Source organism: Dreissena polymorpha, chromosome 4, assembly GCF_020536995.1.
Source record: "Dreissena polymorpha isolate Duluth1 chromosome 4, UMN_Dpol_1.0, whole genome shotgun sequence".
NCBI lineage: Eukaryota > Metazoa > Mollusca > Bivalvia > Myida > Dreissenidae > Dreissena > Dreissena polymorpha.
Genome location: NC_068358.1, coordinates 75,938,551 through 75,953,852, shown reverse-complemented (window position 1 = coordinate 75,953,852; position 15,302 = coordinate 75,938,551). Strand labels below are relative to the sequence as shown.

The 15,302-nt window shown below is 35.2% G+C and overlaps 2 protein-coding genes across 5 annotated transcripts in view; both read left to right on the top strand.

Annotated features, from left to right (window-relative positions):
- The first annotated feature begins 826 nt into the window (after positions 1 to 826).
- Positions 827 to 1,949, top strand: LOC127876884 (histone H1-delta-like). The gene has a single exon (XM_052422390.1). It carries the CDS (start codon positions 903 to 905, stop codon positions 1,479 to 1,481), a length of 579 nt encoding a protein of 192 aa, XP_052278350.1. The 5' UTR covers positions 827 to 902; the 3' UTR covers positions 1,482 to 1,949.
- A 6,383-nt stretch (positions 1,950 to 8,332) lies between these two features.
- LOC127876872 (E3 ubiquitin-protein ligase NEDD4-like) overlaps positions 8,333 to 15,302 on the top strand; it is a 61,850-nt gene continuing 54,880 nt past the window's right edge. For 2 of the 4 annotated variants that reach the window (XM_052422368.1, XM_052422369.1), the window contains exons 1-2: positions 8,334 to 9,086; positions 14,184 to 14,269. In XM_052422368.1, the coding sequence (XP_052278328.1) occupies positions 8,991 to 9,086; positions 14,184 to 14,269 (182 nt within the window). In that variant the 5' untranslated portion in view covers positions 8,334 to 8,990. Of the gene's footprint in view, positions 9,087 to 12,473; positions 12,614 to 14,183; positions 14,270 to 15,302 lie in introns of those variants that run through there. The other 2 variants (XM_052422367.1, XM_052422370.1) reach the window with 2 other exon arrangements.

Genomic DNA, 15,302 nt, shown 5'->3' with positions numbered 1-15,302 from the left:
TTCGAAAGAATAGAAGACTTATTTTACCTATTAAATATACATGAATCTGCAATTATATGTACATGAAATTGAAGCCTGAATATGACGTGAATACCATCGTGACGAAAAAAAGACAATAATTTTAGGTTTTATGAAGCGCCCCATTCAATGACTCAATCGCACAAAATATACATGCAATCTTACATGACGTCGAAGTCCATTGTAAAACAGCGGTTTGGGGTTATTTTCGTCTAAACCATGAATTAAAGTCATATGAAACATCCTTAATACTATATGTTTACCAATTATGTTTCAAACACAATGTTGTTGTAAAATGCTTTTGATAAAAAATCAAGGGTATATGTTCAGTAAAAATTTTGCAAAATGGCGACACCTCGAAAAGTGTGTGTTTCGTGGGTCAAATTGAAACTGCCTGTATTTGTTCTTTTTGATTAGTCATTAACATTTTATTCAAAAAACCTTTAAAGGGAATATTGAAATTTATGTTTTTACTTTGAAATACGATATTTATGCAATAATAATAATGTATACAGTAAATAAAGTTGCAATTTTATGTTTTTTCACGTATATTTTTTGTGTTTACGCCTAAAATACTCTTTTACAAATCAAAGACATTTAAATCAAACATTAAAAAAATAAAATTAAGCATCTCGACTAATGATATGTTAAGAAAAACAACATTTAAGTGTTCAATTTATTGTAGAAATTCGAACTCAATTAGATGCAACAAACACAATTTTCTCAAATACGGTAAAACACTGTTAAATCTGGAGCGCACTTGCTTGTGCTTTCTATTAGGTCCGCGCGCTATTTATAAATAGGCGCTTGCGTTCGGGACGTAAACAAACACAATTCTTCATCTGTTCTGTTCGGAAGCATACGTGACATTCAACGGCAGAATCATGAGCACACCAGCAGCAGCACCGGCAACACCAAAGGTGAAGAAGGCTGCGAAGCCTAAAAAGCCAGCAACTCATCCAAAATACTCGGAGATGATTGCGAAGGCCATCGTGGCGCTGAAGGAGCGCGGAGGTTCATCTCGACAGGCGATCCTGAAGCACATTCTTGCCAACTTCAACGTCGGCAAAGACGCGGCAGCCGTGAACTCCAGACTGAAGCTGGCGCTCCGAAAGGGGGTCGCTAAAGGAGCTTTGAAACAGGCGAAAGGCACCGGGGCAGCCGGCTCCTTCCGTGTGGCAGAGAAACCCAAAGCTCCCAAGGTGAAGAAACCTAAGGCAGCGAAGAAGCCCAAGGCCAAGAAGCCAAAGGCGAAGAAACCTGCAGGCGAAAAGAAGGCCGCCAAGCCAAAGAAGGCAAAGTCTCCGAAGAAGGCAAAGGCTGCTAAGCCCAAGAAGGCAAAGTCGCCCAAAAAACCGAAGGCTGCCAAACCAAAGAAGGTCAAGACTCCGAAGAAGGCAGGAGCAAAGAAAGTGAAGAAATCACCGAAGAAGGCGACCAAAAAAACAGTGGAAAAGAAGTGAACCTTCAATGCTGGACATAACTGTACATAAACTGTAAAATTCCGTGTACATAGTGTAAATTGCTTCAGGAGACTTCATCCAAGAACTCATTGACTCTTAAAAAGGCAGCTTGTATCATCAATCTGTGACGATGGACTAGCTCCGATTGTTGCAGTTTGACAAGATTACGCGAATCCACAAACCACTGCTAGTGCACGAGCTTTGTTTTGCGGATTATCGTAGGACTTTGGGGATCCATTTTCATGCTCATTTTATCATTGTGTTCATTCATGTGCATTTATTTATGTTACGAGTGTGTTGTTCTTCACTACAAAACCTCATTTAAGAATGACGTCATTTGCTTCACTGCACTCTGTGAGTGTCGTAAATTGGACAAGAAATATTGCTTTTATATTGTTTCTTTCTAATTTATGCGGAATCACTTTCTAAATTATGCTAATTCATGCAAATAAAATGAAAACACATTTACACGATGTTGATTTTTTCTACATGTGCATGCACTTTCTGTAAACACGAATGGCGATGCATACGCACCTGCAACATTCTTGACAGCTTGCATTCTTTTACTGTCTTGAAAGTTGAAAGTGCCTGGTATTGTCGACAATTTGCAATTCATGTAACTAGAGGTTAGCAGTGCTATTAATGTTGAACTTAAATGTTACGGAGACATAAGAACATACATGCCAATTGTTCACTTACCGTCCCGCATACCGACCCGAGTCGCAGTTTTGTTAGCGCCTAAGATAAGTTAATAATATTCTCGTTTTATGTTGAAGTTATTGAACAAATACATGGTTGAACGTTCTGACTTCATTTGAGTAGCGTTCTGCGAAAACTGGGCTTAATGCATGAGCGTAGTGTCGTTGCTAATCTCAGATTAGCCTGTGCAGTCCGCACATGCTAAAAAGGGACGACACGTACTTTCCGCCGTACTTTCCGCGTACTTTCCGCCTAAACTTGATTTTCGGTAAAGAGGGACTTCCTTGAACCTGAAATTACCATAAAAGCGGTTTTATGAAGGTCGTCCCTGATGAGCCTCTACGGACTGCACAGCCAAATCTGGGACGACACTTTACGCGCATGACTTTACGCACATGCATTAAGCCCAGTTTGCTCAGAACGCGGCTCATTTAAGTTTTGCTGTTGAGATTTTCAGGGACTCTCACAAATCTGACGTATTGGAAAAATCGTTGTACTTTATATGTACAGTTAAAAAAACAATACTATATCATGATAATTTGTTAGGTGATGCATATACGGTTAAGGTCGTGCATATACGGTTAGTGCCACACTGCATGTAGCTATTTTGAGGTGGAGACAGGACATTCAACGCGTTTAGTGTCGACGTCAAGGAGCCGTCCCGTCAAGTAGCGTCATCTGCTTTGTCCGAGATCGCTTGAAGGCGATTTTTGAGCAGAAGGTTTCATTTTTTGTTACGTCGCGTATAATGTCTATTGTGATAAATCAAGCCTAAGAACGTTTATGCGTGCATCAGGGATTTCAATGGTTTTTTAGATGGGCGCTTTAGCGCCCGTCTAAAGTCCTTAGTGTGAAATTCAGGTCGATACGACTAGGTATGATTAACCCAATACCCGCTTGCGTATCCGCGCAAGAAAGAGTTGTATAATTTATGCAAGAGGTTTGCGTTCTCCAATTATGTGTATTCACAAATGGCAACATTATATTAATATCGTGTTACATTCAATATTTTCGAACGGTGTTTTATAGAAAAGAATCAATAAACAATGATCGTATTGTACGTGTCGCGGAGGAGATTGTTTATGAATGATTAAAATAGTCCACTTTCTGCTGCGTGAGCGTGACGTAGTATTTTCGCTCAGCTCATTCATAAATCTGAGGCTGGCGATAAACAAAGGGGAGTCCGTGTGAGAATAACGCAGTAGTATAAGGTTACGCTTGTTTATATTCACAGGTCTCAATTAATAATACGTTGACCACGAGTTCAACAATTATTACAGGGATACGATAGACAACATAACAAAATGTTTCATTATCGCTGAAACTGTTAAAAAAAACAACATTTAAATATAATAATAATATTCTCTAAAAAATGTAGTCTTGCTGTTTTGAAATAAGGTTTGGAATTTTGTTTTCTAAATAACTTAATTCAAAACAAAAGTTTAATTATAGTGTTTTTTACTTGTTAGTCGCATATTTACCGCATTATAATGTGTGTTATAATAGGCAAACCATACATTAGTAAAATTCAATCTGCCTTCGCACATAGAAGGAATGGGTCAATTAGGTGCTGCGTTTCCTTTGCTTACTTCAGTTAGAGGTCAATTATTTAAGTAATAGCAATCACAAGGCTCCGACTTCAAAGGAATTGCGGAGCTTTCTTACATAATAAAAGTCGTAGTCGCATGGTATTTGCGTTTTGCGTCCTATTTGGTCACGTGGTTCATTTTCCCGGTTGTTTTGGCATTCATGATAATGAGGCTATTAATAGATGCGTCTGTCGATAAACAAAGGAAAGTTTACGGGTTATAACAACGCAATAGACGAGTTAATTGTTATTGTTTACATTCGGGATTTTCCGCGCATGCGCACTGATTGGTTGGCAAAAACACTGGTTACAGTCACGTAAAACATGTATAAAGGGCTTTTGTTTAGTCAATTAAACGATAAAAAATCCGAAATAAACATTACAACTTTTAAACAATAGTGCAAATATAGCATATTTAGTACCAACAAATGTATTTTCATATATAATTTCCTCTTTATAAAATACAAATTTGTTATTAGCATCAGAGTAAACGTGGTCGGAAGACTAAATACTGACAATACCACACAACAAAACAATAAATTAGCCGTATTCTTTTGTACAGTAAGACTTTAAAAAATGATATTTCAAAACTTATAAAACATATATTAATTTGATTATAAATATAAACGGTGTGGATATTGTTATTGTTCATCAGCGATCGAAAGTGTATTATAAGAGGCGCATTTAATCAATTATAAAACAAAGCCATAAGAACGGAATACATTACAATCGTTAAATGTTGTGGTAATTTTCTTTTCCATGGATTGAATTTTCGTTTCGTTTCCATTGAATTACAATATTAATAAATTTTAATATACAAATGGAAATAAAACCTGCATCTTGTGCAAATTGAACTGTCTTTGCATGTATATTGAAATCTCTTAACAAGTAATAAGGAGTGATACATGTAACAATCTAGCATTTTATGATAAATATATTTTTTTTTAACGCAAATATTGTTTATCCATTGTGATTGCTTGGTTTCATGATGGTGTTACGTGCACTGCAAGAACGTACAATCTTTACACTAAATTGCCGAGTTTACATTTGCCGGTACCCGCGTTAAATACATCAATTGTGTAGCAGTAATATTGCACAATATTTTAAATTTAAAGTTATAAAGCACTGTATTATTATGATTAAACTGGCTAACATATAGAAACACATGTTCCTGTTAATCCGTTTCGGACAAATATCTTCTTTTTTTAATATATTAAATTATTTATTAAAGTAAATGTTATGTATTTTGGCTTTAATATTTGGCTTGCTCAATATGACTGCTAAATATGCCAAGAGATGACACGGAGGTATCATAAAGTCTGCCACATGTGGTCTATGCAGGGACCCAATTAAAGAATAGGTCCCTATGTTTATGACACCGGCATGTTTTCTGTGTAATTGTCTGGGCAGTCTCCGATCATAACGAGATAATATGCTTGTGACGAACAACGGTGCAATTAAACACGGTTAGAAATGCTGAAACAAAAGTGTCAAAATTGGTATGCACAATTAAATGAAACAATTAGATTTATGAATTTATTTGCTGTGTATCAAGGTAAATTGGTACAGATATATTAGGGCTAAAATCAGTTACTATATGTTGCGAACAAAAAGCGATCTATTTGTTGTTTGTTTTCATCCTTATTTGTGTTCTTTCATTAAATTTAATTTATTCTAAAATAATTTCCATTTCTGAAATTGTGTATCTAAAATGGACGTGAAGATGCGTTTAGTAGAGATTTTTGTGGTAACCACATACCGAGCCCGTAGATAGTGTTCCACTCAAGAGCTCGTTTTTAGTAAAAACAAATAATAACAACAATATAATCGTTCCAAAAATGAATTTCAACGCATGCTTATGTTTTATTCAGACATAAATAGTAAAATTATATTTGATACAGTTCATGATTATCAATAAAAACGATGATTATGTCAACCTTCTCTATATGCGCTTATATGAATTCCACCTCTTTTTGCCAACCAGTGGGCGGAGTCTAAACTTTGCAGGTGCGTGTGACGTCACGCGTTAACTCGTCTATAGGTTACGCTCTCGCATACAACTCAATGACGTAGTACAGGTCGTAAAATGAGAGATTCGGGAAAAAGTTGACGCTTATTTATATCAAAGACCCATATTATCTATAGGTCTTTGTTTATATTCTCAATTTATAAAACGTTGAACATAAGTTCAACAATAACTTCAGCGATACGATAGACAAAAAAAAGTTTCATAATTGCTAAACCCGAATATAACGAACAATTTATAATAATAATGCGAATGCAATAGCAGAAGGTTAGTAGAAGGTTAAGCTTGTTTATATTCACAGTTCTCAATACATAGACAGTTGGATATGAGTTCATGAATTACTACAGGCATACTATAGGCAACCTCGAAAATGCTTTTTAATCGCTAAAACCGAAAACAACCTAATATATTTTATTAAATATATTTATAACAATAAATGTCTTTTAAAAATGTAGTCGGCTTATACGCTGACTTTGAGATAAAATTAGCAATTTACTTTTCTAAATAATTAAATACAATTAAACAAAAGTTTAACTATTGTGTTGTGTTTTTCACTTGAAAGCTGCATATTCACCGCATGAAATGTGTGTTAGCATTGTCAAACCACACATTAGTGTGAGTAAAATAAAAAATATACTACGGGAGAGCACTTCATTTGTGTCCTCATTTGCCTTGTTATGAGTATCTTTCTTCACTATCGAAATATATCGTATGTTTATATTTGATTTAAACGCAGTTTTCTTTCGACACATTTAAATCACACGTCAATAGCGCCGTCATGCGAAAATGGGTCTTATGCGTTTCGGCAAGCGTTTGTTAAACCCAACATGTGCTTTTGCGCAGTCAGGCCATAGGCGATGCTGTTTGCTTTAAAATCACTCAATATGTTATGTTTCTCCTTACCAGAAGGAATGATAGCTGAGTGGGCTATTTATATGATGGGCGCATATGGAATAAGACCCATTTTCACATGACGAGGGTCATTACAAATCTCATTGCGAATTGAAAATGCCACATTTAAGAACAATGCTTTTTGATACAAAATTGAATTGAAAATAGCAAACTTGTTAATAATGGCAGCCTATCCACACATTAAGGAATGATTTCCAGACGTGCTGACCAAGTACGGCAAACATTGTGGTATGATAATTAAACGATTTTCTCTTATCGTGACACTATACTATTTCGCTAATGATTGTTTTCTCATCTTAGAGGCGAAAGTGAAATTCTGCGAGATGGATTGTAACGCGTAATTGTAACAGGGCCACACTTTGTGTCGTTTGAGCATACAGAGAGTAGTCCGGAATTCCTAACACTGAACAGTGCTACATCCTTTGAATTGAGCACATACGCAGTGATATAGCAAAAATTCAGAGGTTGTATCTCGAATCAGCTTATTAAATATTCGAAAATATTCATGCGTGTCTGTTGGCGTTATGTAAAAGTCACTAAGATGAAAACTGAAACAGCTACGCCTAAAAGCGCATGAGTGCTCTATACCTATGTTTATGTTAGCGTTTTTGACACCGTGTGAACTGCTCGGGTAATAAGTTAAGCATAAACAGCAATGTTTATATACTTTTATTCCTCCATATACAATTTACGAAGATTGTTGTATATTTTGAATTTGTATATGGTGTCAAAAATCAAAAGTTTTGTACACGGAACTTTCATTATGAATTTATATTCTTGGTGAGATAGGCATTTGATAAAAGAAAAAAATATTCCTTTAATATGGTGACTGCAAATTTTCTTTATATTAAGTTATCATTACCATTTTCATCATACTTTCTATGCTTTCAGAACTTCCAAAAAACATGTTGTTTTTATTTTGTCTTAGTTATTTCTATGAAATAATAAGGATAATAAAAAGTGCACACAAAACTCGACCCGTGCGCTATGACACACACTTTATAAAGTTGAATGACGTGTGTTCATTTCAAACTTGCGATTGATTTTCAAAAATGAATTGCGTGTTGAATTATGCAATAGCGAACATCTTCAGTGCCTTCAGCGCTTTGATTTTCAATGCCATGAGTCCAATGACCCCATGCTTGAAACTTTCATGGGTTAGATACCATTTTCATGGGTCAAAATACTGAAGCACGCACAGTTTTATTGTGTTTGTGCATAGTAAAAGACTGCAATTTAAAACAATGTATGTTGTATAAAAATATATTACTGATTGAGCTTTGAAATTCCTGGTGCATAATGATATTTTTTACGAAAACCAGGGGTCCATATTGGCAACACAAGTACACATGTACATGCTATTGCGTTTACCGAGGGGAGTTAATCAGGTGTTAATAAATTTGAATTATATTGTTTCGTGTTATGGTTATGGTCCCTGAATTAGATAAATCACAAAATAATGCAAACGCTAATACATGCTATTTATACCAGCGTAATGTCTGAAATAGTCTACTTGAAACGCTCGATTTATGATAAAACTAATGATTTGGTTATGTAGCGACATTCAGGATGTAAATATAAGAAAAAGATCAACCCGGGCCGTATACGCGTTAAAATTTAACCTTTCCTAAACCGAGACTTGTAATGTTCGCCACTTCCTCATTCAGTCAAATTGATATGGATTAATTAGTGATTTAATTTCTCTAGATCGGAGTGGTAGCATTGTACGCGTAGTAATTAGGCTTATCGATTTGTGACCTCAAATTTATTATTATGTTATACATATAAAACGTACTGATCGAGACACAACTTAACACGAACATTCATGTTTTAAAACTTAAATATGTAAGTTGGCGTGGCCATTTTGTGTTATTTTTATTGGTGTTGAAATCGCGGATATGTTAATCTAATGAAATCAATGACAGTGATAGGCTGATCTTGAGACGCACAATTTTTAATAATTAAGAGTTTGATACGGACTATGTAAATATTATTTGTTTATCGACCTCAAATGAAATGTAGGTCAATGTATTATGAGTGCTAATCAAAAGTACCGGTACGCTCAGAACGCTTAGATCCAAGTTAAATGACTCGGTGGATTCGGTCAGAATAAATTGTATATAATTGTGTATAATACACACTTATATAAGTATATATGCTATATAATTAACATCATTGGATATTGGATACCTTCAGATACATTCACCTCAACAAGTCTTTTTCTATATGGAATGCGATAGTGCATAATGATCTTCGTGCATTAAATGCATAGATATATGAATTAATGATGGAGCGGAGACGGTCGAGCAGGAGATCTCTGAGCAGTGTGATCGCCGATTTTCAGACCAGGCGTCGGGTTTTAGGCATCGAGGAACCTGCTGTAAGTTTCAGGTCAAAGTTAAGCCGAAAATACAATTGTTTTCCCGTAACCCGATCAACCCTTAACTTTTTTCATTCTTCAGGCTTTGTGCTTATATCTCGTGGTAATGCATGTAATTTTAAATGGAAGGTAATTATTCTTTACCATCAATAGCTGTGGAGCAGATTAGGCATTTCTTAACAACAGCAGGCAAAGTTGTACATATAACTGCCTAAAGTTCACAATAAAAATGAATTGCTTCTAATGGTCATATTGTTTGGACATAATTCACGATGATAACGCGAATACCACAACTTTTCCGCTCACCGTCGAAATTTTATACTTCTGACAAGAGCACCGTATCCTTCTGTCAAAAACATGGCCGCAAACCTTTTGGCGAGTCCAGAAATGAAAGAAAAAAACGAGAAAAGAAGGTAAGTTGATAATAAAAAGATATTCCATCGAACGAAGTATATACTTCACATCTAATTGCCGTTGACCGCATCAAAATTGAGTCGCTATTAACTTCTAAATAGTGAAAACAATTCTAGCATGTCGTGAAAGAAGTGACTTTCATGACGTGAAAAATCGTATTTTTTGCAGATTTTAAACATTTTAAATGAAAGATTTTTTTTGTTAAACGGTATTTTATGGTAGAAGAATCAATTTACAACACATTATGGCATGCTTTATTGAATATAACTGTGATTTTTACATGTACACGTGTTAGCAAGTATGCACCGCTCAACACTGACATTATAGAAATATGGACACCGCTCAACAATGTCCGTAAAAGCACCGCATCTTTATGATTTTTTGGCACCGCTTTATTCTGATATTTTTTTCTTTCAGAAGGAAGAGACGTTCAAATTTATGTTTGAACAAACCAAAAAACAAGAAAAGGAGACTTTTTCCTCCTGGTGCTGAAGATGATACTAGATGTTAACAAATATAAAGCAAAATATTAAAACAATGTCAAATAATGGCTTCATAATATGAAATACGATGGTAAACAAGTGTACAAACGGTTTCAAAGCAATATTACAATGTACTTTGAAAATATTTGGTTTTCAACTTGGATTTTTTTTGTACTTGACGGAAATAACTATATATGATTCGAACCCTTTACATCTCGTTAAAACGGACCACGCTGTAATGTCTTATCTATGGAGACATGCACTCACAAGCTTCTATAGACAGTTTCAAACAAGTTTTAGTATAATTGTAACCCCTTTGTTTCTGATATAAGCAGTCGAGAGCATCTTTGGAAAATATCTTTGGTTTTGGCCACAAACATCAAATTCATATTTCAGTAAATGTAACCAATGCAACTCTCTATACATAACTAAAATTATCATTTCCTTCGGTTAGTTTTACACCAATATTTGCTTATACAATCGTAACTGGACATATTTTTTACGGATTATAAATCTGAAATCAATAAATAATAATTATCAATAATGATTGTATTGCAGCACAACAATATAGATAAATTGAAACATGAGACCTTCAAGATGTGCCCTCCACGTACTGGAAAGCAAGACAATCGATCCCGGTGAACCTTTTTTGGTGCATGCATGCCATCATTTTCCAGATCAATTCTGGGACATGTTACTTTTATAAATGGAAGATTATCTCAAATAAAATTTAGCTCACGATGGCTTGTCTAGCTTATCATTACAACATGTGCAGAAGTTAGCGGTGCCACGAATTTCAGTTACACAGAAATATAAATACGGTGCATATAACCAGTGTTGCGCGGTGCATCGATATTTATGTAAGTGATGCATGTTTTTCACCAAAAATGAGGCCTCTTAACAGATATTGAAACAAGCAGGTTCGTGTGGCATATTCTCTCTCTCTCTTCTCTCGCTCTTCTGCTCTCGTCTCTCGTCGCTCTCTCTAGCTCTCTCTGCGGCTGAGAGGTATGACTATATATAGAGTATAGAGTGATATGATTATATAATAGGATGATATATATAGAGATATAGATATTATTCTAATATATATATATATATATATATATATATATATATATATACGACATATTGGTTCAGAAATTCGATGGAGTGCTTCGCAAGTGACAATCATTTTACAGTGTATTATAATAAAACATTGTGTCACCCACTTACCGGATATTTCTTCGTCTGCCATGTATCTTTTCGTCAGAAGGATACGGTGCTCTTGTCAGAAGTATAGAATTTAGACGGTGAGCGGAATAGTTTTGGTAATCGCCTTATCACCGTGTAATTGATACACACTTAAAATTTAAAAATCTGGCACGTAATGGTCGCGGACCGTCGCGAATGTGCACCGTAACATCAAGATTTTTCTTAAATTGCTGCCGTGAAACATGCGGAACTTTAAAGAAGGCAGAAATAGAAGTAAAGAAGAGTATTTCTTAACGAGAAGATATGCATCTTCAAATTCGAATCTCAAAACGTGTCTTGTTTTTCCAATATGACTGCCTAAATTTCTCAAAAGTGCATTTCTAAAATTATATCTACATCTCAACTTTTAATTCATCTCTCTATCCAGCTGTATTAATTTAACTTAAAGGGATCTTTTCACGCTTTGGTAAATTGACAAAATTGAAAAAAGTTGTTTCAGATTCGCAAATTTTCGTTTTAGTTATGATATTTGTGAGGAAACAGTAATAATGAACATTTACTATGGTCTAATAGAGCCATTATATGCATCTTTTGACGATTTTAAAACCTAAAAATTATAAAGCGTTGCAACGCGAAACGATTGAATAATTTGGAGAGTTCTGTTTTTGTCGTTAAATTTTGTGAAACTACGAAGATTGCTTATATAACGTATAAAATACGTTCAACATGTGTACACGGCGGAATAGCTCAGTAGGCTAAAGCGTTTTTACTTCAGGATTCTGGCAGGACTCCAGGGGTCACTGGTTCGAAACCTGGTCCGCGCAATGTTCTTTTCCTTTTTTTTATTTTATTCTTGATTTTTTACTGGAGCTTTTACGATCCAATGTTTACATTTATCGATATAAAGCATTTAATGAATAAGTTAAAAAATGCCAAAATCTGTGAAAAGGCCCCTTTAAGTAAACGTAACAACGAAAACACATTTATTCTCAATTTAAAATGATTTCTTAGCGACCCCCCCCCCCCCCCACAGCAACAGTTATTCCCAACTTTAGTCAAAACGACGCGATGTTTCACAATTGAAAGAGCGCCCCGACCCAATTCTCAAAATTACGTAATTTAAACAACACCGGCGACCAACTTTCTCAGTTTCTGTTATCTGTACACTCGTGGATTATTCTACATGGCCAAAAATAATAACCGTAAAAAAACAGATCTTTCAAAACATAGGGCCTGTTTCGAAATATCAACGCCGAATTTCGTAAACACTGAGTCTGACGCTCGAGAAAAGTGGGCGTGACGTTTGAATGAGAACAATCAGAAGTACTCCGAATGCTCAAGACAAGACATCCGGGTATTTTGTGTGTATTGTAAATAAAAATATTAACACACTTAATGGAATCGGATAACGAAATTCACGGTCTGCCTAACATAAACGTAAGACTTTTAAATTATAGTATTATGCATGGGCACCATAATTGTTAACGTCCGATGTAATATCAATTAGCGGATTTTTACATAATATGTTAAATATGTAATTCTTACCCCACCCACTAGGCCACTTGCTTCAAGTAAACCAAATCACGATCGATTTTAAAACTTTAGTTAAATAGAGAACCATCTATGAAGTTTCTTGACAACATTAACAAGATTATATCTACATAACTCTTCATTCTGACAGTTCTCAAATGTTTGTTAGTCATTGTATTTCAGGGCTTCCCCTGGCTCAAAAATTTCTTTAGCCAAATTCGCCTTGCTATTGCAAAATTCTTCTATTTTTGGCCATTTTAAGGGTTTAATGAAGAAAAAGTTGTAGTCAAATAGAATTTTCTTTAGCCAAATAGGTGAATTTGTAGCCATTGGCTAATTCGGCGAATGGCAGAGTAAGCCCTGTATTTTTTTCTGTCAGATTTGTCTGAAGTGACAGTCTTTAATTTATCACAGAGTCCTTTGCTTTAGTTTCATAGTTTTATGAGCTTGAAAAAATAAAAACATAATTATCCCCACGTTTTTAAGAGAAAAAGTGGGGATATTGTATTGATGTGCGTCTGTGCGTCCGTCCGTCTGTCCTGGCCACCTGGTTCTCCTACACTATTAGCACTAGAACCTTGAAACTTACATACATGGTAGCTATGAGCATATGTGCGACGATGACTGTGACATAATTTTTATCTGACCCGTGAGTCAAAAGTTATTGGGGTTGGGGCGGGCCGGGTCAGAGATTTTCCCTCATTTTTTATGTTATTTTACATTAACTTCTTCATTTATGCATTGATTTACTTCAAATTGATACTGAGCCTCTCTTATGACAATATGGTCAATCTCAACTATGCATGGCCCCATTACCAACCCTGGGGCACCCCGGCCACATAGGCCATGCCCACCCAAAATTGCCTTTTACTATAATTTCTTCATTTCAACACCGATTTACTTCAAATTGATACTGAACATCTCTTATGACAATGCGTTCAATCTCAACTATGTATGACCCTTAACCAACCCTGGGGCGCCCCGCCCGTAATAGGCCACACCCACCCAAAATTGTCTTACTATAATTTCTTCATTTCTACACCGATTCACTTCTTATTGATACTGAACTTTTCTTATGACAATACGGTCAATCTCAACTATGCATGGACCCATTACCAACCATGGGGCGCCCCTGGGTCAAACATGCGGTGTGGGGATACTCGTCGGCCTCTGCCGCGCCATTTCTAGTTATGTTGTTATATTTGTGTAACAGTTACACAGTTACTGACTGTGCATTCATTTTGTACCTATTTTTTTTTAGACAGACCGCTTCCTGTTATTTATTCGTTTTATAAAAATATGCCTTTGGGCAAGGTTAGCTTCAGATGATGACATTATAATTTATTGAGTACATATTTATGGCACACTGGAGCAACCAAAATAAACACCTTACTGTTATTATCATGCATGATTTTCTTTACACATATCCTTTATGCAAACCATTTTAGTAAAGAATTATTATTTTTGCATATTGCAGACTGGCAACGATGAGAATATCAAAATACTACGAATTAAGGTCATAGCAGGGGTAAACTTGGCAAAGAAAGACATTTTTGGTGCTAGGTAAGCAACATAGTTTATCCCTTGAAACTAATAGTGGCTGCATATAGACCAGTTGACTCCTGACGTCACACACACATGCACAGTTTAGACTTCTCTCTGGTTGGCAAAAAGTGGTTGAATTCATGCAGAAATGTATAGAGAAGGTTGACAAAATAATTGTTTTTATTCACAACAACTCAAAACATTAAATAATGTTTTACTATGTCTGAATAAAAGACAATAATGAAAGAAAATAGATTTTTGAAAAGATTTTATTGGTGTTATTTGTTTTTACTGAAAATAAACTCGGGAACTGAACATAATCGATGATCTTGGTATATGATTTTTTTGTGCCAGGTCCCTATGGTTACCACAGTAAAATCTTCAAAGTTTCAGAAATGGAATGTCTTTCAGAATAAATTACATTTTATAATAAACCGACACAAATTAGGCTGAAATCAAACAGCAAATAGATTGATTTCATATTATATACTTACCGTAATTACTCTATGTTTTCGTACACTTAAAAATGATTATATTTTTTTCTTGTCCGAAAATTTAGATACGAAAAATATTCAAAAACTACGAGTGTCTGAAAATTTAGAGACAGACATGTTATGGTAGTTTGTCAATTATTGTAATGAAATAAACCAATTATAAATGTGCAATAATTTTATTTTGTTGTACTCTCCTTACCCTGCTTCAAATCAAATAAAACTTCACTTATTTGCCATCGCTTACCCGAAATGGTTTGTAAAAAACGTCATAAAAACAACTATACTGCTTCCTGAATACTATAAAATTTCAAACGCTGTTGGGTGTAACCATTGTTTATTTTACAGGTATACATTGTAATCTACCCAGTAACGCAATTGTTATGGTCCATTCATTCCATGCCAGGTTTTATTACGTTAATCCGGTTGTAAAACTCCATGATCGAAGGGTCCCAGATAAGCGAAAACCAGAAATCAAGTAAACTAGCGCTGTTAAATATACTGTTCGAAAAATTGGAGTCATTAATTATGGACGAAAATCCTAATGTACGAAAATATAG